The sequence below is a fragment of the Myotis myotis genome, unplaced genomic scaffold, assembly GCF_014108235.1.
Source record: "Myotis myotis isolate mMyoMyo1 unplaced genomic scaffold, mMyoMyo1.p scaffold_m19_p_6, whole genome shotgun sequence".
NCBI classification, from domain to species: domain Eukaryota; kingdom Metazoa; phylum Chordata; class Mammalia; order Chiroptera; family Vespertilionidae; genus Myotis; species Myotis myotis.
Window position 1 is genome coordinate 67,364,538 of NW_023416368.1, and position 27,176 is coordinate 67,391,713.

The following is a 27,176-nucleotide window of genomic DNA, read 5'->3' on the forward strand; positions in this document are numbered from 1 at the left end:
GCAATCAAACCATTATAAGAAAATTACTAATAAAGTAACAGAGACTACATAATATCTTGGAAGGCAATAGGACTAGTATCTAGAAGATCTGAATTCTAATCTCAATTGCATTTATCAGTATTTGTGTCATCTGTGCAAATCAACGCCCAAATTATCCCCGTTTCTTCATATATCCGAGTTGGCAGCAGTCTTACTCCACTTAAAAGTTCTGAAGGATTTTTCCGTGTGTGAGGGTCAAGTGAAACAATTCTTCTGGAAATGCTGGGAAAATGCTCTATAAAGAAGCCAACGTACTGTCAATAAAGGGTAAATGAAAATTGTAATTTACATGTAGTTAAACATAACTTCCTTAATGACACTGCATAAAACGCACAAGCCCAGCTGCTTGTATTTGAGTGAGACAAAAGCATACTAAAAACTCCATCCTTCTGCTCATTAGACTTGTATTCAGCCCTTTACTTAGACATGTCAAATGTAGTGATAAATATTCCAAATAACAGGTAATGCAACGTAACTGCTGCTTATAGAACACTGAAATAAGAGAACAAAAACAGGACATAGAATAAGAAGTCATGTAACAATTTTTTTTAACATCGGTTAGAAACAGGTCTGGGTCAGATGCATACATATGTTGGAGAGTTTGGGAAAAGTAGAAAGTCCAGGGATCGCAGCACAATTTGCTGATGCAGTGGGTAGGGTACGGGCTACCTCATTTGTACATAAAAGATTCCACAGTTAAGTTTGATGAGTGGCCTGATTCAAATACCCCAATTTACCAATATGTCTACTTAGTACATGGGAAGAAAAGTAACCCATGTAACCTTTTTGTTAACCCTCACCAAGGAAATTTTTTCCATTGATATTTTTTTTCAGAGAGTAGAAGGGAGGGAAGAAGGAGGGAGAGAGAAAAACATGACATGAGAGAGACACATCAATTGGTTGCCTCCTGCTCTTACCCCCTACTGGGCTGGGGATAAAACCTGCAATGGAGGTACCTACCCTTGACTGGAAATGGAACCAGTGACCCTTCAGTCCATAGGCCAACACTCTAACCACTGAGCAAAACCGGCCAGGGTTCCATATTACTATTATCCATACTTAAATGACCCTCCATAAAGTAAAACTATAAATTGTTAAGATTAAAATAATGCATTATATCATAAAAATAAACAAGTGGTTCTGAATATGGGAACAGAATTTCTAGAAAAAATAGAAAGAGTAATTGACCAAGTTTACTTACAGATGCTTTATAAGGGTTACAGGTCAAAATATCAAGGGGCAAATAAGTTATGCAAATAAGTGGTGTGAGGATGTGGAACAATAGGAATTCTCATTAATTGCTGTTGGAAATGCAAAACGGTACAGCCACTTTGAAAGATAGTTTGATGTATCCTTGCAAAATTAAACATACTCTTTCCATATGATCCAGCAATCACACTTCTGGGTATTTACCCAAAGGAGTTGAAAACTTAGGCCCACACAAAATCCTGCACATGGATTTTTATAGCAGCTTTACACAGAATCATCAAAACTTGGGAGCAACCAAGATGTTCTTCAGTAGGTGAGTGGAAATACTAATACTGTGGTGCATCCAAATAATGGAATATCATTCAGGGCTAAAAAGAAATGAGCTATCAAGTCTTGAAATGACATGGAGGAAACTTAAATTCATATTTTTAAGTGAAAGGAGCCAGTCTGAAAAGGCTGTACACTGTTTGAGTCCAACTGTATGACATTCTGGAAAAGGCAGTAATGGACACAATAAAAACATCAGTGATGGCCATGGGTTAGGGCAGTGGTTCTCAACCTCTGGCCCTTTAAATACAGTTCCTCATGGTGTGACCCAACCATAAAATTATTTTTGTTGCTACTTCATAACTGTAATGTTGCTACTGTTATGAATCGTAATGTAAATATCTGATGCAGGATGGTCTTAGGTGACCCCTGTGAAAGGGTCGTATGACCGCCAAAGGGGTCGCAAACTGGTTGAGAACTGCTGGGTTTGGGGAAAGGAGGAGGGATAGGCAGAGCAGAGGATTTTTAGGGCAGTGAATATACTCTATATGATACCACAATGACAAAGACATGTTATTATACATTTGTCCAAACCTGTAGAATAAGCATGTCAAACTCGCCACCTGCAACAAATATTTTTGCAGCCCAGCCAATATAACAGTATGTAAGAAATGTTTTAATAAAAATTTCGTAACTTAATCTTTACAATATCCTGTTATACATAATTTTACCTAATAATAGACAAAACATGTAAATTGACCATCCCTCTGCTATGTTCACCAGCCACACAGGAGAGTATGTAAATTAACCCAACAAAGATGGCAGTTAATTTGCATACATAGGCACAAAGCAGCAGAGTGAAGACTGAAGGCTTCAGCCGGCCAGAGCAGCGAAGGCCTGAGTCCTGGGTGCTAGAGGAAAACCGGTGCGGGCAGCCAGGGGAAGGGAAGGCCTATTACACGAATCTCTTCGTGCAACGGGCCTCTAGTTATTAATAACAAATGACAATATTCGCTAATGACTGATTACTATAATCGTGTTGCATCTGTTTCCCTTACGCGCCTTATGGGCAGGCACACCATTTCTCTCCACTAATACTATCAGTGAATATTTTAGCAAATATTTCCACCTCATTAGTCTTGTACTCACTTGTTTAGTGTACGCAACAGGAAATATTTCACTTTCGGAGAACAAGAAAAATTGGTTTATATGCGTTATGCTTATTAATTTGTGCAGTTATTCAGTGTCTAGTAAGTTAATGTTTAAGAAAAAAACATTAATTTTTATTAAGATATTCTATTACTTTATGTTAACGATTATTCATTTATTTCAGCCCTTTGTATTCAACACGTCTCTCTGGAAATAAGCCTACATTTATTTGAAAATTGAAGCTTTTGTTTTTTTTTGTGGCCCACATAAATTTAAACCTTGTTTATTTGGCCCATGTTAGCCTTTGAGTTTGACATGCTTACTGTAGAAGGTACAACATTAAGAATGAACCATAATATATACTGTGGACTTTGGGTGGTTATGACGCGTCAATGCAGGTTCATCAATTATAACAAATTAGAGGCTTGGTGCATAACATTTGTGCACTGGTGTGTGTGTGGGGGGGCTCCCTCAGTCTGGCCTGTGTCATCTCACAGTCCAGGACACCTTGGGGGATGTCCACTGCACTCCCCCTGTGGGAGTGCACTGACCACCAGGGGCAGCTCCTGCATTGAGCGCCTTCCCCCTGGTGGTCAGTGCGCATCATAGTGAATGGTCGTTCCACTGTTTGGTCAACTTGCATATTAGCCTTTTATTATATAGGATGCACCATTCTGTTGGGGAATGCTGATAATAAGGGAGACTATGCATATGTGGGGAAAGAGGGTATATGGAAACTCTCTGTAACTTCCATTCAATTTTGCTGTAAACTAAAAATAAAAACAAAAGGTCTATATTTTTTTATCCTCACCAAGGATATTTCCTTCATTGATTTATAGAGAGAGCAGAAGGGAGGGAGGAGGGGGAGAGAAAGAGAAGAAACATCAATGTGAGAGAGACACATCGATTGGCTGCCTCCCACACATGGGAAACTGTAACTGAGGTACATGCCCTTGATCAGAATCAAACCCATGACCCTTTAGTCCCTGGGCCCATGCTCTAACCACTTAGAAAACTGGCCAGGGCCAAAAGATCTATTTATAAAAAATAGAACATCCTACTGAACCTTGCTTAAGGACTATCTTTTTTATTTATTTTTTCTATCACCATTTATTCCTGCTATGACCTCATGCATCTTCACCCCTGCCAGGAGCCGGTCCATGCTTGCTGTTTCAAGGGACCTGGCATATATGGCATACTGTTCTTAATATGTTTGCTCACCTTCTTGGCACTATGTGTTTTAACCAAGGTCACCTCTCTGAGAAAGGTTGTTTCCCCAGGTAGGGATTTTCCCCTGAAGTTAGGGAGGGAATAAAACCTCTTAACTAAGTGCCAGGCGGGTAATTAATCACTTTAACTATGAACAATCATGCTTAAGCTACATAATCTTTACTCCCTGGAATGGAGATAAGAAACGCCCTAACCTTTGTAATAGAGATTGATAGGATTGAATCAACTGGTATAAATACAGATGTAACAAGACAGCAACACTCAGAACTTAGAACACAGAACTTAGAACACAGAACTTAGAATAGACAGAACCTACACAGAACCTACAGACAGAAGAACTTCACTGGAGAGAACATGGCAAAAGATCCTGGACTGAACCTGACTACAGAAATTGGCAAGAGAACCTGACTAGAACCTGATGACTGAACCTGGCTGGAGAACCTAGTGAGGGAACATGGCTACAGAACCTGGCTGGAGAACCTAGCAAGAGAACATGGACACAGAACCTGGCTGGAGATCCTAAGCAGAACCTCTCTGGAGATCCAGACCAGAACTTGGCTGGAGATCCTGGCTAGGCTGCTGATCAACTGAATGCTGTCTCCGCGTCATTCCTCCTTCGCCGACTCTGTCCACACCTTTGGGGACCCCTGGACCCGCTGGGGTTGGACCCCAGCACACCCCCACCCCCACAATCACCAGGACTGTTGTCCATGTCCATGAGTTCCCTTTCTTTCTTTTATTATTTTGCTCAATCCCTCCACCTTCGCAAATTCCCACTCCCACCACCCAGAGCTGTCTGCCTGCTCGCTATCTATGACTCAGGTGGGATTTAATAAACAAAGTGAACTACCAAGCAAAATAAAGACAGACTCATAAAGGAATATCTTTTATCTTCAAGCTTTCTTATTTGATTTAAACAGGGAATTGTCAAGGCACTACAGGTGAAACATTGATAAATCTTTTTAATTCTACCACCAAGCAAGAAAATTTTTCTGTCAGATTATTTAAAATAAAAAAAGAAAAGTAATTATAATAGGGAGTACTAATATTATTATTTTTAAAAAATCTGTCTTTTAAGTTATAGAGAATTGAGCTTCATATTAACAATTGAAAAAGCTAGAAAACAAAGCCTAGCTTATTACCTCCAAGACTGGTATTCTATGTTAGCACACTATACTGTGCTACAAAGAAGACTAATACATTTCATTGTGTTAATAATAAAATTGTAATATATCCTGCTTAATATAATCAAGTAACACTTTGTTCTATTCAATGTCTTGAGCATTACAAATTTCTCTAAATTTTTCAAGGAAGATAATTTTTCACATAAACTCTCAAAATAATTATTGTGCCAGAATACTGAGCATAATAATTCCCATGACCACCCTGGCTATTAAAATATTAAATAACTCTGACCAGTGTAGCTCAATTGGTTGAGTGTCATTCTGTGCACTGAAAGGTCCCCAGTTCGATTCCAAGTCAGGGCACATGTCGGGGCTATGGGCTCCATAGGCACACAGGAGACAGCCTATTGATGTTATCTCCTAGCAATGTTTTTTCCTTCCTTCCTTCCTTCCTTCCTTCCTTCCTTCCTTCCTTCCTTCCTTCCTTCTTCCTTCCTTCCTTCCTTTCCTTCCTTCTTTCCTTTCCTTCTTTCCTTTCCTTTCCTTCCTTTCCTTTCCTTTCCTTTCCTTTCCTTTTCCTTTCCTTCCTTTCCTTTCCTTTCCTTTCCTTTCCTTCCTTTCCTTTCCTTTCCTTCTTTCCTTTCCTTTCCTTTCCTTTCCTTTCCTTTCCTTTCCTTTCCTTTCCTTTCCTTCTCTCTCTCTCTTCTCTCTCTCTCTCCTCTCTCTCTCTCTCTCCCCTCCCCCTCCCTCTCCTTCTCCCTCTCCCTCTCCCTCTCCATTCTTCTCTCTCTAAAATCAATAAAAATACATTTTTTTTAAAATATTGAAAAGAATGGAAAAATTTTATATCAGAACAAAAAAAATGTTTTTATAAATAAAAGTAGTAAAAGTTACTTAAAGTTGTGGATTTTTTTCAGAAGAAATATAAGAGTAAGAGAAGGAAAAAAACACTAAACACTTTATATATTTTGTGTGTATAGGTCTTACATTTATTTAATTTCACAACCCTGTCAATTAGAAATTTATTCATATTTTATCAAAGGGAAAAGAACTCTAGTATTGTTAAATTACTTGCATAAGGTAATTTTGCCTGTCTGACCATAGCTGTGATTCAAACTCATGACTACATGGCACAGTCAAATAAATGTCCACCCAACTATCCTGCCTGCCAATCATTTATTTCAGCTTCTCCTGAAACACTAAAAGCACAGACTAATGGGGATAAATGGTGAGGGAAGACTTGACTCAGGACAGTGAACACACAATACAGTGTACAGATGATGGGTTGTAGAACTGTGCACCTGAAACCTGTATAATTTTGTTAACCAATGTCACCCCAATAAATTCAATAAAAAAATGAAAAAAAAAAGAACTGTCAAGACACATGCAGTGAAGAAATAAAAGAAAAGAAAACCTAGGACTAAATAGCAAATTACTAATCTAGAAAAACATTTGTGAAATGTTAGAACTAGAAGAGACTGTGGCCAGGGCATCCCATGCTCTTTGATCATTATCAGAGTATTCTGATCAAGAACATTCATTCATTTTAAAAATAATTAAAAGCTTCTAAAAAGAGTACCATATAAAATACATTTAATTCTTCAATTCACTTTCATGTAGAAAGATAAATTTATTCATTCTAGAATAAGTATATAAGGCCAAAAATTGGAAAGAATGAAATAAATTATACTTAAAGAAGCAGTTTTCTGCCCTAGCTGGTTTGGTTCAGTGAATAGAACATTGATTGGCCTGTGGGCTGAAGGGTCCCGGGTTCAATTCTGGTCAAGGGTACATGCCCTGCTGTGGGCTCGATCGCCTGTAGGGGGTGTGCAGGAGGCAGCCGATTAATAATTCTCTTTCATCATTGATGTTTCTATCTCTCTTCCCTTCCTCTGTGAAATCAATAAAAAAATATTTTTTAAAAAATGTGTAGTTTTCAGATAATAAGTGCTATGTGAGGATGGAATGGTATATTCACATAGAGAGTCTAATTCAAAGCTGGAAGTCAGAGACATTACAGAGGTAAAAGTTCCATAATTATATTAGTGATCAGACCAAGTGACCTCTAAGCTTCACTGCTAATGTTCTAGAAACACATGTATTTTTTTTCTCCTTTGCATATAAGGAAGTGGGGTGAGAATTCTGGTCAGCATATTTCCATAAAAAGTAATTTCCAAGAAAGCCCACAGAAGCTGTCATACATCTTTGAAACAGTTCTGTGTCTTACAGATATGCTGTTATTCCCAAGTGATAGAAAAATAATACCCTTGCACTTAATATATAACAATTATTTAAGTGAGTTTAAAATATATATCCCTATACTCTAAAAATGAGAATGCAAGTTACAAACATCTCCTCCTGTAATACTGGAGCAATTCTAAATATAATTCAAGTGTATCTGATAAGTGACCCTTTTGCAACCTATATTCCCATATCATTCCTACAATATTTTTTAATGAAAAAGATGTATGTCTGAGGTGAGAAAGAGATAAAAACTATGCATATAGATGAGTTGACTCTAAAGGAGTATCACATAGTAAGAGAGAAAATGGACTTCAGAATCCACTACTGCAAGATTTCAAATCTAGCTACAACCCCTACTTAGCTTGTCACCTTTATCAACATCTCTTAACTTTCGTTTCCTTCATAAATTAAAGGATATATTTACTTCTTAAGGTTAGTACAATGATTGTCTTATATATAATACCTGACACATAGGAAGTGCTTGTTCAATGGGAACAAGGACTTTATCTTTTGAGGTTCTGTTGATGCCTACAATCCATTCTGAGACCCCCTTCGCACCTACTTCTGGCACTGGTTCTGAAAAGGTGAATAAGTTTTTAAAAATTCCCTGACAGCCCAACTGGTGTGGCTCACTGGTTGAACATCAAGCTATGAACCTGGAGGTCAGCATTCGATTCCCGGTCAGGGTACATGTCCGGGCTGTGGCCTTGATCCCCAGTGTGGGGTGTGCAGGAAGCAGCTGATTAATGATTCTCTCTCATCATTGATGTTTCTACCTCTCTCTCCCTCTCTGAAATTAATTAAATATATATTAAAAAAATAAAATAAAAATTCCATGACACATTTTGTTGCCTTCAAAAGAATAACCATCTTAACAAACATCTTCTGAGTACTGTAGAACAGAATGACTGAAAGGAATTATTTTGATAAGCCATTGCTTGTGTGCTTGTGCCTGGTGATTCTCAACTATATTGGCATAAAATAAACAAGTGCAGAGTTTAAAACTCAAACACATTCACACCCATCAGGATGGATATTACTTTTTAAAAGCTCAAAATAACAAATGTTGGCTAGGCTCTAAAGAAACTGGAACCTTTCTGCACTGCTGGCTGGACTGTAAAATGATGCAACCGCTATGGAAAATAACATGGTGGTTCATCAAAAAACAGAATTGCTTTTGATCCAGCAACTCCTAATTCCAGATGTGCACTCAAAAGAACAGAAAGAAGAGATTCAAAGAGATATCTGTACTCCAATGTTCACAGCTGCATTTTCACAACCAAGTGTGGAAGCAACCTACAGGTTCGTCAGTGGATGAATGGATACACAAAATGTGGTAAATACATAAATAAAGTATTATACAGCCTAAAATAGGAAAGCAATTCAGACACATTTTACAAGATAGATGAAACTTGAGCACTTGATGGTAAGTGAAAGAAGCCAGTCACAAATGTGTACAATTCCACTTATATGAGAAATGTAGACTATTCCAATTCATAGAGACAGAAAATAGAATGGTGGTTGCCAAGGGCTGGGAGGAGAAGGGAAGAGGGAGTCCTATTGTTTAATGAGTATAGTTTCAGTCTGAGAAAATGAAAGAGTTCTGGAGACGAATGTTGGTGATGTTTGCACAAAAATGTAAATGTATGTAATACCACTAAACTATATACTTAAAAATGGTTAAAATAGTAAATTTTGTTTAATATATATACATATACATATATGTATATATATGTATATATACATATATGTATATGTATATATACATATATGTATATATATATACAAATATATATATTATATATATACATATTTCAATTTTTATTAAACACACACACACACACACACACACACACACACACACACACGCCCCAGCTAACTTAAGTCAAAATGTTTAGGGACCAGGCCGAGGCAACTGTATTTTTAAATGAGTGCTTTGTAATCCCGTGTTCAGGCATGACTGAAAATCACTCCTTTAGCCAGTGGAGGATTCCTGCCAAAAATATTACTTCCTATCTGTATCTACTGATGTTTCAACATTCACAATATTTATTACTATGTTAGACTAACAAAGATTGAGATAAGAATATTATTTTTTTAAATATCTCAACACCTTTGAATTATATTTTATCGACCCCTTGCTCTATAAATTTGATTGACAATTCAGTAACATATAAGTTCATTAAAGAGAAATAAATATAATTTGACTTTTTGCACACCTATGTAGGCTACTGGAATAAACACCAAATTAAGTTTTATTTATCTAGATTTTATCTTCTAAATTAAAAACACCGACCTTTATACAAACTTTATTATCTATGGAGAAAAAAAAGCAGTATTTGACTTAGAACAAAACAATTTTAATATTCTTGATTTTGATATATTAAAGATTATGGTGTGAAACAAATGGAATAGTATTTTTGTAAAAGTAAATCATAATTAGATGGGAGACTGAAATATATTGTCATGCAGAAGCCGGATGTAGTTCTTATGTACTAAATCTGACATAGAGCGTGTACTTTGGGATTCTAGGTTGAATATGTCTTTGCAGTTTTACAGAGGCTTCTATAAGCCAAGTTTGCCCAAATAAATGATATAAAGTGTATGATGTAAATTGGCATAGCTCTCAGCTAACAAGGAATTATTTCAAAATGATACAACAAACCAAAATCAATTATTTTGAGTTTATCAAATATTGATTCAGATCAAATAATGGTTCAGAATTTGCATTTTTATAAAATACTATAATCATATAATCATCTTTGCATATTATCCACACTGAATTTCAATTGTGGAACACCAATTTTTCCACTAGAAAAATGCCAAAAAGACCGAAGCTTTTAAACAAAGCAGCATTATGGTACTACCATGCCTCTATTGTGAAGCTTGGATCAGACCTATCTATTGTTTCAGACTATTATCAATAAAAACCATCTAAGCATATGTAAACAAGTGAAAATTAAAAGCATCTGTGGGAGAGTCAATACCTACATTGTGCAATCCATTTATACAGTGCCTTCAGCGGTCCTCAACCTGTGGGTCGCGACCCCTTTGGCGGTCGAAAGACCCTTTCACAGGGGTTGCCTAAGACCATCCTGTATATCAGATACTTACATTACGATTCATAACAGTAGCAACATTACAGTTATGAAATAGCAACGAAAATAATTTTATGGTTGGGTCACAACATGAGGTACTGTATTTAAAGGGCCAGAAGGTTGAGAACCACTGCTTTAGACTGTGGAATCTCAGAGGGAAGGCGGGGGAGGGTGGGTGGGTGGGAAGAGATCAACCAAAGGCCTTAAATGCATATATGCAAAACCCATGGGCACAGACAATAGGGTGGTGGAGGCCTAGAGCGGGGATGGGGGCGGGCTATAAGGGGTCAAAGGGAGAAAAAGGGACATATGCAATACTTTCAACGATAAAGATTCAACAATAAATAAATAAATGAGAAGTTTTGAAATGCATTTTAAAAAGGAAAAGATAGATGGGGGTGCATTTCTCAAATGCTAATCTTTTTAAAATTCAGAAATAAATACAGCCATAATAATATAGCAGCTCTGTTCATTGAAGGGAATAAAAGCTCCAGAAGACATATCAACACCTCTCCTTTAGTAGCCAGGGATTTATGCAAAGGGGCATCTCAAGCTGTGACTGTTGGTATATGTGGCAAGTTTTGCAAATGGATAGGAAGAATTGGGCGAATTAGATAAAAACTCTAAGAACTGATCCTGAAAAGAAAGACACAGCAGGTACATATATGGCTAAGCATATGACGGGCCTTTCAGAGAGCAGTCTTTCTTTTTCACCTCCCTCCAATTCTTGCTCATCTAGATACAAGATCAGCTATTCACAGTCTATCTTTCCTAACTGGATTTTGAGCAGTTTGAATTTCACTTTCGGGATTTTTGGTTGAATTAAATATAACCAAATTAGCTGCTGTTTCCAGAGAGCTCTGGTCTTAATAGAAACAGCTGTGCCTGGACGGTGTGGCTAAGTGGTTAAGTATTGGCCCATGGACCAGGAGGTCAAGATTTGATTCCTAGTCAGGGCACATCTCATGAGTTGCAGGCTCAATCCCCAGTGTGGGGCATGCAGGGGGCAGCTGATCAATGACTCTTTCTCATCACTGATGTTTCTCTCTCCCCCTCTCCCTTCCTCTCTCTGAAATCAATAAAACATCGTAAAAAAAAAAAAAAGCTGCTGATCTAAGTCACAGCTACACATTTTTACCCTAATTCCATATCCTCAGAAATCTGCACAAGCGGGTGAAACACATCAATCTGTCCTGAAATTTCTGGATCTATTTAAATTTCCTTTCTCTATTATTAGTCTATTGATTATAATTCATTGCCATGGTAGATACCAAATGCAGATACTCCAAACTGGCTTGTAGAGTAAAATTAGGGAATTATAGAAAGCGCATTTTGCTCTTAACTCTCACTTCAGGGCACCTACATATCAAATCATACAGGAAAAAAAACAAACAAAAGCAACACAAAAACAAAAAACAACATCTTTTGAATAAAAGGTGATCCTTGTAGATATAGCACTTCAGTATAAGTAGAGACTCTAAACAACTGTCAGGAAATACTGCTAAAATTCCAGTAATTTATCACTTACACACCTAAATTAATATGTGACCTAAAAACAATGTAGAGTTAAGGAAGCAAAGAGAAAAGAAGTAAAAAAAAAAAAAAAAAATTTAAACCCGAGGGCGCACCAGACTTGCAGAAAAAGCAAACCCCGGAGGAAGCTGAGGCATGGCTGCTCCAGAGCCAGCCTGCCATGTGCGCTGTTCCTCTGATAGTCCCGGGCACTGTTGCCACGGCGATAGTGACTGTCCCTGTCATTATCTATCCCCAACAGTGAGAGAAGCTTTGCAGCAGAGATACTGTTTAACAGGTGGAGTGGTTTCTGTTGGACACTAAGTACTGCTACAAAGGAAAAAATAAAAGTTTTAAAGCTACAGCATATCTATCCAAAGCATTTATTAAAATATTTATCATGCTACTACTTTAGTTTATCCATGCATCTCTTCTTTCCTTTGTCATCATAAGCATAGGATGTTTACGCCATATTCAAAAAGATGCATGTCCTCATTAAAACTATTTTTCAGTCCATTTCTATTGTGTCAGCTCATGATTAGCCACACTAATGAGGAGAAGTAATGGCACAGAAATTTCTAGTGGAGATAACCAAAGCAATTTATTTAACACATCGGAATGCTTTCTTTTATTTTAACGCAGATTTACCATCACCAAAATAGTTTTACTTAAATTCATTTGAAGCCATTATATTTTACCAAAAGTCTTTATTTATTATTATTATTATTATTATTATTATTATTATTATTTTTTTGGTAAACAAGCCAAGTGGAAATGTTCTGATTAATGCAAAAAAAGTTATGTGAGGTGGAAAATCTGTGACAGTTAAACCAAATGGTAGATAAGATATGTATGAACAATTAGTTAATTTTACCTAGAAGCAAATTTACAGGTGCAAATGTATTTGTAGAGTGTAAATATGTATAAGTTTATTTGTGTATGTATGTGTGTTTATGTTTATACATATAACTATGTGCTGAGGAATTACAGGCTGAAAAATGATGCCATTTATATTATGAAATATTAATTTACATGCTCATTAATGTTACTTTAATTCCTGCATATTTTGTGAAGCATTCTATGGAGGTGGAAGTATGATGTTAGAATGAATATGGTTTAAAAAATGGCATAAATATAAGCATAAAAATTATAATGCTAGATCTCACTCATATGTGGGATATAATGATCAACATAAACTGGTGAACAAAAATAGATCCAGAGATAAATGGCAGGGGAGGTGGAAGGGTTAGAGATCAACCAAAGGACTTGTACGCATGCATATTAGCATAACCAATGGACACAGACACTGGGGCAGTGGGGGCTTGCCCTTAGGGGTGGGAATGGCTGGGGGGCGGGGGTCAATTGGGAAAAAAGGAGATATATGTAAAACTTTAGATAATCAAAAACAATAGTTGATACTTTAAAAAAAATGTAATACTAAGCTACATTTTTCTCACTCTTTTCAGGAAATATAGAAATTTCCAAAAAAGAAAGTGTAAAAAACCAACTTATATTGATGTGCTATGCTGTTCATAAACGAATGAAAAAGAGTATATTAAAAATTATAAACATTCATAAAAAGTCTTCTATTTTATGTTCAACAGCTCAATGATGTTTTGAAAATAATACTTAACAAAAGATTATATCATCAGGAAAAACAACAAACATTAGAATTCAACACCTCATGTCTATTCTATTCAAATAATGCACTCTATCTTATTCAGAATTGGATGGGAAAAGGATGTTTTTCCTACTCCTCAGTATGGTCTACCAATGGATTAGTTAATCTTACTCAAAGCCAAAAACAAATAGAAAACAAATATATGTATCTCAAACTAACTTTTTCTATATAACTAGAGGCACGTTGCACAAAATTTGTGCACAGGGGGTGTCCCTCAGGTCACCTTGCATCCCTAGGGGGATGTCAGACTGCCAGTTTAGGCCCCATCCAGGGATTGGGCCTAAACTGGCAGTCTGACATCCCTCTCACAACCTGGGACCGTTGGCTCCTAACCACTTGCCTGTCTGCCTGATTGCCCCTAACCACTTCTGCCTGCCAGCCTGATTGCCCCCTAACTGGTCCCCTGCCGGCCTGATTGACTCCAATTGCCCTCCCTTGCTGGGGCCTAATCGCCCACAACTGTCCTCCCCTTCTGTGGCCCACCTCCTCCTCTGGGACCTGCCACCTCCACACAAGACTGTGGAGATGCTGGAAACCCCAGCCGCACCACACGGAGTGGCTCCCGGGCCCTGCATTCGCTGTGCATATAGCCATCATGTGACGGCCATCTTGTGACGACATTAGGGCATGATGTGTGAGGGCGTGACACCACCTAGGCTATAATTAGTATAGATACTTTCCTATGTATGTTTACCAACAATACATGTTCCATTAATCAAAACCCAGGGTCTGATAGTCTACAAAATATTGTCTAAAATATAGAAACAAAGCATCCAGCTCTATTTCTAAAGTTCACTCAAGTAAATATTTATTTTTAAAGCTTAATGTTTAAAATTCTGTTAGTATGTCATTATTTTATTTCAAAGCTATCATATGAGTAACAGTACCACATAGTAATTAGGAAATGGGGTTCAGGGGTCAGACTGCCTGGACCCAAATCCAGACCATCACATTGTAGGAATATGACCCCAGGCAGAAGCTTTAACCTCCTTCAGTGCCTCACCTTCCACATCATCTGACAGTGTTACTTTGAAGATCAAATGAACTAATATATTGAATATTTAGAATAGTAACTCAATACATGACACTCTTAATAAATGTCAGCTATTATGTCGTGATCTTTCACTTTGCCTCATAAATACGATGTTTTTTGACAAGTTAGGAGGCTGAAAACCTCTTTGAAAATTAAAATAAATCTGTTTTAAGGTACATAAGGGCTTGGAAGCTTTCCTATAGCAATCTTTATTTTTTTTTTACTTTTTTAGTGAGAGATAAATCATTGTTCAATACATCACCACACACACACACACACACACACACACACACACACACCATCTTTATTGTAATTGGATGCACCACGTATGGCAAATTTAAGTGTTAATATCCATTTCATACATAACTCTAATTTTTCAAGGTTTCTAATTCTATCATAAAAATTCATTTCCCAAGAAAGCTTGCAAATATATCTCCATCTGCATGTCATTATTTTTTCATTGCTTGTCTTTTGGTTCATTTCACTTGACTTATTAGTAACCAAATCAAAATAATTTTTTTGGAAATTTTAAATGCATACTCCACAAACACAGTGGCCACATGAAGTACAGAAGAAATAAACTAATATTAAAGAGGGGCTTGGATATGAGTGACTTTTTCCGATTGCAGGTTAACATCAATGTGGACAACCGTCCCTGTCTAGGTCCACCCAGGTTGGTTCCCTCTTAGAGAGATTGGCTGTTGAAGCATTCATTCCAAATATATAATAAAAAGTTCCCAGGCATAAACTAAGCTTCTTTTAATAACATATTATGGCACCTTCTTAAAAATTATTTCTATTTTTAAGTGATACTATTTTATGGAGTAACATCTTTTGTAAGTTTACTTTAGGCTATATAAAGTAGAAATTCCTTTTGTTTCAAACTTTAAAAAGGAAAATATCTGGTTCTAATATTGTACAATTCAGTAAACAAATCTGTTTAATAATTTATACAATAATCGTTGCCCTGAGTTTTCAGTCTCATTGCACAGGTAGAAAGAAGTACTTCCTTCCCCATGCATAATGCCCTGCTTTCACTTCTCAAGTAAGCAAACCAGAGCTACACACTGTGTGTACAGAGGTGCAGGAAACCCCAATTATATGTAAGACTTTTCCATTTGGGCCTATCTAAGACCCCAGCTGAGTCTAATTACCAGTCAGCTCTGTTTTAAATAAAACTGTTTTATTTGCCAAAACCGGTTTGGCTCAGTGGATAGAGCGTCGGCCTGAGGACTGAAAGGTCCCAGGTTCGATTCCGGTCAAGGGCATGTACCTGGGTTGCGGGCACATCCCCAGTAGGAGATGTGCAGGAGGCAGCTGATCGATGTTTCTCTCTCATTGATGTTTCTAACTCTCTATCTCTCTCCCTTCCTCTCTGTAAAAAATCAATAAAATATATTTTTTAAAAAAAAAACTGTTTTATTTACTGAGAAAGAGACACCAAAGCCATTTATTTTGAATTTTTACACAAACATGTCTATTTCCTAGTGATTGTACTTGACTATATTTGAAAATTGGAGGAAGTGACTTGTATCACAAAAAGTGGGCATGGTATAGTTCAGAAGCTTAAATTGTAACCTAAGATCTGCATCTAGTAATGAGTCATCTTGACATAATCGTGTTACCAAATAAATATATTTTAACTACATTATTCAGAAATGAAAGCAATTATTGCAGATTTTTTTCATTCATCTAAGCTCTCCTATTCAGTATTTTAAAATCTAACCAGACAGTTAATATCATGTTCAAAACAGTGATTATAGATATGTAAAGATTTTTATTTTAAAATAATTAGATTCTTACCCTGATCAAAGGCCTTTCCAGGACTCCAAGTGCGGAAATAATCATCCTAAGGGAAAAATAATGTGAATTGAGTGGATATGAGTTAATACAATGTAAAGAGTCATATAAAATCTAAAATAAAATAGAAAATACAGAAGCTGAATACAAACCTCCACTTCCTGTAATGGCAAGCAGCAAATTATAAAAAAAAATAAAAAGAACAAGAGAAAAACAAAGTTATCAAAATGGAACACATTATTTACATGTTATAGAAATATCTTCCAATAAATGTGCTAATTTTTCATTGCAAATCTGTGGTTACTCTCATAATTGAACTATTTTGGTTTGCCACTTCACTTAAATATCATAATGCAGTACTTTTAAAACTGCAATTCAACATGCAATATAAGATGCAGATAATTACCCTGACCTAATAAGCTATAAAAGTATCTTGGCAGTGTCCAATTACACAACTTTATAATATTAAATGGAACCATTAATATAGCAGGAAAAATACGAAGTAATTTTCCAATAGACTATAAAGTATAAATATACTTGATGTAAATCAGTCACTTATTAATTGACTAGAGGCCCAGTGCACAAATTCATGCACAGGTGGGGTCTGGCCGGCCCAGCCCCAATCAGGGTGGACCAGGGCCAGGACTGTTGGGAGGAGATGGTGGGAGGTTGGCTGGCCAGCCCACCCTGATCGGGGCCCAATCAGGGCCGGGCTGGCTGGGGGGAGGGGGTCCATGGGAAATTGGCCAGTGGGCCCCACCCCTGATTGGTGTGGGGGCCCGTTGGGGATGGAGCTGGCTGGGGGGAGGGGCCCTGGGCCGATTGGAGTGGTGGGGGCCCATAAGGGGTGGGGCTGGCTGGGAGGAGGGGCTGTGGGCGGTGGGCCAGTCAGCCCCGCCCCTGAATGGGGATGGGGAGGCCAGCGCGCAGGGGTGGGAGGGGGCCCTGTGGATGTTGGCTGGTTGGTCCTGCCCCCAAATAGTGTGTGAGGGGGCAATCAGGGCTGTGGCCAGCCAGGGGGAGGGGCCGCAGGAAGTTGGCTGGCTGGCCTTGCCTCTGATTGAAGTGGGGGGGGGGGCAACTTGGGGCAGAGCTGGCTGGGGGGAGGGGCCATGGGCCGATTGGGGTGGTGGGGGCCCATAAGGGGTGGGGCCGGCCGGGAGGAGGAACTGCAGGAGGTTGGCTGGCTTGCCCCGTCCCCTATTGGGGTAGGAGGGATCGGGAGCAGGCCGGCTGCAGGGAGGGGCTGCAGTAGGTTGGCCCCAGCCCCACCCACAATCGGGCCGGTTCACTGGCCTCAGTGGGTGTCATAACTGGTTATTCTGGTTGCTGGCTTTTTATATATAGATAGATTATCTAAAAAGTTCATCAAAATGTGATTGGAAGCTTTAAAAATGCACACCCAATTCAATCTTGCCTAAATTTTAAATCTTTTATATGGAAAAATCATTACTATATATTTACTATACAGTGTGTCAATATAACCATACAGCATAGATGTGGGGTAAAGTATAGTGAAAAAAATTTACAAAGAGTAAAGACAAACTGACTAAATTTACTTTATTAATGGTTTTTACACCCTAAAAGTCTTGCACACATGCATACCTCATACATATCCCCTTTTATATTAAGTAGAACAGATTTTACTGCTTCAATGAATAAGCTGTTTTCCCCAGAGTAAGAAAAAGCACATTGTGAAGCTCCTTGATGAAACATCTCCTAGCTCAATACTCTTGGACACACCAAGGCAATCCATTGGAAACACAGAACACAGGAAATGCAGAAAGGCCAAGGAGAGAGTCTTTGAGTCTCCTTCCTAAGCTCTTTGCTAACACGTTCCAATGAACAGTGAGGAAAATGTGGCATATTTTAATTCTGGAAATAAATACATTTCTCAATTTTATTTAATCAAAAATTATCAATTGCTACAAAACATTTTCTTTATTGTGACTAATCATTCACCACCTTCTGCATTCCCACCTCACCAACTTCAAATGAAGGGATTAACCAAAGACCTTATATGCATAGATAGCCAATGGACATAGACAATATTGCACTGAATGCCAAGGGCAGGGGAAAGGAGGCAAAGGGAAGGAAATGGGGGACATCAATAATACTGTCAAATATAATAACATAATATAATATAATATAATTAATATAATATAATATAAATGTTCTTATAAAAAAAGAGAGGGGCAATCCACAATGATAAATTCTATTCTACAAAATTATCCAGGATTAAATTAAAGGAGGATAAAACCACTGGGTAATTAAATAAACATTGATTGTTCAGTCTCTTTTTAAAATCTCTTTTTAAAAATCATTTTAGCATAATAGAATTCTTGGACAACTAAGATTTTAAATTAAAAGATTCCACTCAAAGTCTCTAAAGTTTAGCCGTGGATCATGACACACTCATTTCAAATATTTGCTTCTTTCGATTACATCTCACTGTTCGGGGATGATGACTACTTATTCATTTCCTGCAGAAGGAGGGATTGGAGCTTTCCTGAAATATAACTACAAGCTGGACAATGGGCACATGAGCGATGAGTGTCGAGACAGGAAAACTGGTATTTTAAGGCTGGCTTTACTGTTTACTAGCTGCACAACTTTAGAAAAGCTGATGACCTAAGCCTCAGGACCCTGTGACTAAAGCTGGAAAATAATACCTAGCTATCTGGTAAGGTCGCTGGGGTATTTGTTATACAAAATATAAACTAGCAGCACAACATCTGGCATAAAGGAGAGGCTAAAGCATACTTGCTCATCACAAGGGCCAGGCTCATCTCCCTCAATACCTTTGGGCCACAGCACCATCAGACACATTCTTATCACTGCTGACAAGGTCCTTTAGTTTTCTTAGAAAAAGCCAGAGACTCCTCATAACATTTGTGCAAGTTGATGTTCAAACTGCCCTCCCAAATGCCAAATGTTAGATGTAATGAGCATTTTTAAAGCCTACATTTATGAGTGCAGCATTGAATGCAACAAGGCAAGTGTTTCTATAATCACCTCAGACTATTCTGAAGTGGTACAGCTACCAGGGGCATCATCCAAGAAGATATGGGTAAGTATTGCAATAGTGACACCATCCATGTAAATAAGACAGATCTAGAAGGGGGAATAGGTGTGGAACAGACACTAACACTGATAACATGAAAGCAACACGTCTGACACAACACATAGTGTTTGACATAATCAAGATCTTTACAGATTAGCAGAAATTAAGTGTATGTACATATAATGTTATGGTAAAATCCATTCTCAACCGCTTTTAATTTAACTTCCTTCAGAATAACATAATCACATTGGGTTAGTCTGGGACCACAGTTATATAAAAATCTATAATCATAATATAAACATGAGCCAGGTTCTTCTGGCTATGTCAAGGGCAATCTCAAAGGTCTGGCCACTGTGGGGATCTGACACAGTATAAAAAAGCAAAACAGGTAGCCTATCAGCTATTTTTAGTTATTTTTCTTTGTGTTCTCATATCACTAGACTGTGTGTGTGTGTGCGCGCGTGTGTGTGTGCGTGTGTGTGTGTGTGTGTGCGCGTGTGTGTGTGGGTGAGAGTGTGTGTGTGTGTGTGCGCGTGTGTGTGTGCGTGTGTGTGTGTGTGTGTGTGTGTGTGTGTGTGTGTGAAGATGGTTTCACCTCATTAAATCTTAGGAAGTTTGCCAGGATGCAAAATAAAAGTGTGTTCACGTCAGTGTTCATTCAAGCGCAAATCTTTTGCCTCAGAAGCTTTGTGTGAATATTGGTTGTTCTCAGGCTTTAATTTAGATCCAAAATAAGCCAATAAGGGATTTAAAAAACAACTGCAAGAAATGCCCCCATTTGGAGAAGTGCAGGTTCCCATGACTGAAACTAAGCCCGAGTGTTCCAACAGGCAAAGTTGAATTCCTGTCACTCTTGTCCAAAAGCTTACACCAGTGAATCACAGCGGCAATATTACAAAGGCAATATTATGCCTTTGCCAATTTCTTATGCTTAACAAAATATTTGTTCATTTTTTAAAAAAATAATCTATATAACAAAATTTGATTTGTGTATCCTGTTACTTAAACTCTTTCATTGTGGTTTTAATGCTCGATTTTTCCTAATTTTAAATCAAATGTATATTTAACATAGAGCAGTTTCTCAACCTTGGGCATTAATGATATTTGGGCCAGATATTTGGTGTATTGGGGGAGTGACTGTCCTGTTCATTGCAGGCTGTTTAGCAGCATCCCTAGCCCCTAGCCAGGAGATACCAGTAGCAACCTCCCCAAAGGTGTGACAAATAGAAATGTCACCAAGTACTGCCAATGTCTCCTCAGAGGGAAAAACATCACCTTTTTGAGGACTACTGATCAGAGTTATTGGGAAATACAAGACAAATGAATCAAAATATTCTACAACAATGGGCTACTAACAACAAAGATTTTCTTCACAGATGTTTTAATATATTGAAATAATATTGCACATTCAACTCTATACACAGTTTTTTTGTGTAACATTTATTAAGAGCACTTTACAATTGTATTAATGTTTTTTCAAAATATTTAATGCCTAATATATTTTGTGTAGCTATTACCATCATTTAGTTAGCCCTTCAAATGTCTATGCTTTTGTATTGTTTATAATATTTTGCTATAACGAACAACTCATACATAAATGTCTAAGTATTTATTCTCTTATAAACATAGAATATAAGTTTAGGAAGGTGGTCCCTGGGAATAAAAACCATACCCAGAATAAGAAACTAATTTCCTGTGACAATAACTGGTTATAACCAGGATTTGACCAGATAGAGTAGATTGGAAGGACACAATTATATCCAAAGTTCAGCTGTTGAACTCATTCATTCACTGCTACAACTGTACTGATATATCCTCCCATTGCCTGAAGGAATAACAAGGTTTGGAAAACTAGGTCAGGGATTAATTAAGCATCCTCATAGATTTTGGTAAGTAATCAATTGGGAAAAGGAGTCTTGATGCCCAAGAACAACTCAACCCCTAGAGGTAAACATAAAAAGGGTGATGCTCAGGCATTAATGTTAACCATTGTTAAGCCATTCTGATCCAGTGTCCATGAAGAGCTGTATAGGCAATATATTTGAAAAGATATTGCTAGCTAAGGATGACACTTTAAAATAAAAATCAATAGAGACACTATTGATGTCTGCTGGACACACTTTTGTCCTACATTCCCATAAGCATTCTGTAATTTATATTGCACAACTACTACAAAGTATTTTAAGCTAAAGAAAAAGTATTCCACAAGTATAACATTAGACACAGAAGAGTATACTTTTGGAGACACATAGCAGAAATAAATTGGGTGTTAAGCTGATGATTATCAATGGTTGGTATTTCTAATACTGCATACGAATATACTAAAGATATGACAGTCCCATTCTAGGTGTGGTATAAAATTTTATGGCTAATCTACCAAAATTGGCCAGGTGATAATATTTTCATAGTACTTCTCTTCCCTATCTGAAGTCTGATAGTAGAATATCTCAGATTTCATACAGGACCTTTGTATGTAGTCAACCATTTGGAATACATAGACATTGGATATATATATTCACACACATATGTTGAAATATATATTTAAATATATGGGTATATTATAGGTATATAGTAAATTAGTTCTTGTTTATGACATTTAGATAACATTTAAGTAACATTTTAGTCATATGATAAGTCAGATATATTTTAACCAATTATAGCTATGTAAACAAGAAAATACACATGGTATAAGGTTCATAAGACTTCTTCACAAATTTGCAGACATTCCTTGTATATGACCATGGAAAACTAGAAAGTGTAGTCAGAGACTAAATAAATAAATTCAACTAGGGTATCGCCAACTATATACTTAGACACTTTATCATTACAGCGCAATGAATTCTATAAAGCCATGACATTGGCTTCACACTATACTAAGCAAGAAAGCAATTTCTCTTCGGTTTTATTTGTTTGTTTGTTTTAATTGACAGTAACACTTGATAGTTCTTTTTTACTCTAAGGCATTTATAACCATATTTTACTATATTAAGTACTTATACATTTTCTTTCACCAGTGATACACTATTTAAAATGTAATTTTTAATAGTTTACCAATAATGGATTCCTCCAAAAGCAGTAGTGTTTTATAAGTGATGTCATTCATATAATGTCTCACATTTTGAATAAATTATGATTAAAATTTAAGAAAATTCCAGAATTAATAATTTCAAGAATTTAAGAATGGGTTTACTTTGGTAAAAATTTTCAAAAGACAATTTCAATGGATGAGTTAGACATTTAAAAAGCAAAAATGAAGATATATCAGGATATCAAGGCCAAAAGTAAGGTTTCTGATACAGTTAAAACCCTCTATCTTCCACTTACTCTATTTCAACTTCTCTTAAGTTTTTTTTTATAGAAATTGAGATTAATAATAATGCCTTTAAGCTGTGTAAAGATTAAGTTAGAAGACAATATATGTAATGTATTGGTATAGTTTCTTGTTCACAATAAGCACATAAAAATTGGCACCTATCATTATTATAACCAGGAAAACATTCTAGTGATTGTCATAATATCTTTCTTAAATTGGCATCATACAAAAATAAAAATTTTTAATAAAATACTTGGTATATGCTAGAAGGAAGATTGTTAAGATATGGAGCAGACAGTGGGAAAACAGCTGGTTAGTATCTCATTGTGGCCTCTGGATTTTGAAGCCAAATGCACATAAAGTATGACCCATTCACTTCCCAATGAAATATCAGAGATTTGTGACTTTGTCCCCCCTGCTCCCAATTATTCCAATGAGCATTTATTGTGCATTCAATAGATGCTCAGAAAAAGTAAATTAAGTGAAACATAGCCTGTGACTTTAAAGAGCTCAGAATCTACTGTGAAGGCCAGAAGCACTCCATAATAGGCTACTTGAAGACAAAACTGTACAAAGTATGATGGGAATAAAGAAAGCAAGCAAATAAATCTGTAATGTTCTACATGGGAAGTCTTCACAGGGAAGGCAACTTTGTAAGCATGCTCACATAGGATATAGAAACCAGAAAGTTAATGTTCCAAGGGCTTTGAGATAGTATCTAGTCTTCCCCAACTTTAGAGATGAAGAATCTGAAGCTCCTGTCCTATAGGAGTAGATAGATAATCTCCACAGGCGGCCTTCATCAACTGCTTCCCTTACTGTAACATCCATCCGACCACTCACAATAGATAAGTCTCATCCTCCTCCCTTTGGAAACAGTGTGGCTTTCAAGACTTGCTTGACCAATAGCATGTAGCAGAGTAGATTTCAAGAATTTGCAGGGCTAATTTACAAAAAGCTTTTCATTCATTCAGCCACTATGAGAGAAGCCCAGGTCACATGGAGAAGCCACTGGTCTATATCCAAAATTGCATCCACACTCTTTGCCAGCATATGAGACAGCCTTTCTGAACTTCCAAATGACTTGAAACCCAGCATCCATTCTACTGAAATCATTATTAGAGATCCAAAGTGATAACTATAGAACTGAGCCTAGTCAGAGCATAGGTGCATGAGAGATAATAATAAACTGGTTTTAAGTCCCTAAGTTTTAAGGTGGCTTGTTACACAGCAATTAATAACTGGAAAGCCCCCAAGGCATACAATTAGTCAGTTATAAATCTCCAAATCCTGTTTAGTATGTCTTTCCTAACAGCATGTCTTTGTATACATAGATACTGAGCCTCCAAAATGCCCTTTGTTTGCAGGATTTAAGCTGTGATCCATTAAATAAATCCTTACAACATGAATCCTTCTGGGTGTCTGATGCTGAACAATGGCTTTAGCCTTAGAACACAGCTACTTGACCTTGCAGAGAACTCTCAGGACAAATCCTGAGGAGTCATCAGTATCTTGGCCCTGTATATACATATCAATCTATGCTCTATTCATTCTTTTCTGGGATTCTCCTCTTTATCCACTGACTTTGTTTCTCTTCCGAGACTTTTCAATTAACCCCTAATCCCCGTAAAATATCCTGCATCTAAACCTACTCACCTGACTTCCCAACCTGGACCTACTGGCCTCTATTTGGATAAGTCTCGCTGCCAAAATAACCACCCCTACCACTAATACTTTTTTCCCCACAAGCCAGTAAAAGACAAAAGGGTATATGGCTTCAGATTTCACCCTAATAGGACATAGTCACAAACACATTCAGAAAGTAGACAGAGTATGTTGGCCCCTATATCTCTTCAAAGAAGGAGATATTGGACCAAAGGTCCCACAGTCAAAGCCCCTATTTATTTCTAAGAAATAAGACAATCAACAAAATGTTTATATTTAGGGGAAATACAAAAGGCATAAAGATCCCTGATTTTTAACCTTTCTACAACAATTATATTTTCTCATTCACATCTCCAGAATAAGTATAACAAACTGTTGCTCTACTCATTGACAAAAACTATTAATTTTGTATGTGAACATAAGAATAAGTTTTGCAGGATTTCTGTATTTTGTGATTATCCTCTAAGCCAGCAGTTCTCAACCTGTGGGTCACGACCCCTTTGGGGGTCAAATGACACTTTCACAGAGGGAAACACATATATAATTACATATTGTTTTTGTGATTAATCACTATGCTTTAATTATGTTCAATTTGTAACAATTAAATTGGGGGTCACCACAACATGAGGAACTGTATTTAAAGGGTTGTGGCATCAGGAAGGTTGAGAACTACTGTGAGTCTAAACTTTCTCATGCAAAACCTTCGAATTTCTCTAAAATTAACTCTTATTACTTGTTATATTTCAATACCTCAGGTTTTGCTAATTCTATGAGCTAAAACATAGCAATGGAAACGTGTGTGTGTGTGTTTTAATGTGTTGCATGTTATGACAGTCTCATTTACACATCTCATCCTATTATGGGAAGAATGACTAGTATAATTTTTAAGTCAGCAAATTTCATGAAGAGGCAATTCCCCTGTGTTAAAATACTTAATCTGTGGTTTGATCACAAGATAGAGTAAGTAAGCATCGCATGACTATAAAGAAATTACCTATATGAGATGAACTATCTGTTTCAGGTCCCCAAGTGTCACGTTCATTACCAAAGTACCACACATTTTTCCATGTGATGTCCTAGGACCCTGAAAGAATGCATTTATAACACTTTGGTGAGCCTTTTATTTTTTAGAGGACATTTCATGCTCCCTGATTCACCACAGATTAAACACATAAATAAAATAAATTGTGCGCAAAGGACAGTGCCATTGGGATATTCCTCAATTGTCTATGAAAAACTCTGCAAATTGAGGTACAAATCCTTCTGGATATATATATGGGTGGGTACTGGTCACTTTTACAGTGATATACAAAACTTAAAATTCATTCACATCTGGAAAAGATCCAAAAACACGTTGCTTTAATGAATAAAATAAGGACTTTTAAATATGGGAATCTTCATTGTAACTATAAGAGCACTAACACACTTAAAGAAACTGGGGCTGGGATGGAAGTGTCTTGAAGTTACTGCTCACCTGTTCTATACAAGGAATTGTGCTAAATTCTTTATGCATCTGTAAGAGTGAGTACTTCCAATATCATTCGAATTTCACAAATGAGGAAAATGAAGCAGAGATTAAATAATCTGTTAAAATTATACAGCTAGTTAAAAGCAGAGGTGGGATTTGAACCCCAGAAGTGTGACTCAGAGCCTGCATACTTAACCATTACACTATACCACAGGTCAGCATCTATGTCCCATGGGCCAGGCCCACCACCTATTTCTGTAAATTAAGTTTTGTTAGAACACAGTCACACCCATCCTTTTACATATTGTCTATGGCACTCATCACAGCAGAGTAGAGTAGTTATGACTGAGTCCATACGGCCTACAAAGCACAGTGGCCTTCAAAGCTGGTTTTATACTACGATCCTATACTATACTACACCCATAAAACACGGTTATGAAATAATAAGAAAACAACACTTAATGGAAAACATCTCTATTTCCACACAGAAAAGCAAATCTCTTTAGAAGGAGGAAAAAGTATTTTAGATGTTTAATGTTCTGAATCTATGTGATTCATTCCCATAATCTCAAGGCTTCTAAATTTTCCAAATATTTCATGTCCCCTTTCTGACCATAAATCTATCATCTAGCCTGGATATAAAGCTACAGATGAGCCTATTTTATTTTCACCACAGGAAATCAAAATGAATAATCTGGAACCAAGGAAGAATGTGATTCTAGAAATCTTTATGATATATCACACAAAAAAGTTTAAGTTATCTTTATTGTTAAAAATATTACAGACGTCCCCTTTTTCCCCATTGACCCCTTCTAGCCTGCACCTGCCCCCAACCCCAGGTCTTCACCACACTACTGTCTATGTCCATGTTATATGCATATATGCAAATAAATTATTTGGCTAATCTCTTCCCACTCACCCTGCCTTACCTTTGAGATTAGACAGTCTGTTCCATGCTCAAATGTGCATTAAGTATGACATCATTATCCTCAATTTAAAATGAAAATCAAAGAATAAGTTAAGGTAAAGAACCTCTAGATGCTATAAAAGTATTTCTAATCCTAGAACACTTTCCAGATTAATAAATCAAAAACTATATTGTTTAGTTTTGGAGCGAAATCCAGTATGAATATTCCCATATTTATTTCATATTATTTTGGTATTTATGACATTTTCTTAGTTTTCATAACTCATAACTTTTAAGAACGCTATAAAACTAGATATTGAATATAATTTAAATATAAGAATGTGTATCATAGCAAATGTAAATTTTAGAAATT

The 27,176-nt window shown here is 36.9% G+C and overlaps 1 protein-coding gene and 1 non-coding gene across 3 annotated transcripts in view; one reads left to right on the top strand and one right to left on the bottom strand.

Moving 5' to 3' along the window:
- SPOCK3 (SPARC (osteonectin), cwcv and kazal like domains proteoglycan 3) overlaps nucleotides 1-27,176 on the bottom strand; it is a 336,682-nt gene that overhangs the window by 175,996 nt on the left and 133,510 nt on the right. The window contains exons 3-4 of one of the 2 annotated variants that reach the window (XM_036315566.1): nucleotides 16,539-16,547; nucleotides 16,390-16,435 (exon numbers count right to left, since the gene is read on the bottom strand). In XM_036315566.1, coding sequence (XP_036171459.1) covers nucleotides 16,390-16,435; nucleotides 16,539-16,547 — 55 coding nt within the window. The remainder of the gene's footprint in view (nucleotides 1-16,389; nucleotides 16,436-16,538; nucleotides 16,548-27,176) is intronic. The other variant, XM_036315567.1, reaches the window with a different exon arrangement.
- On the top strand, nucleotides 11,918-12,210 carry LOC118659460. The gene has a single exon (XR_004968576.1).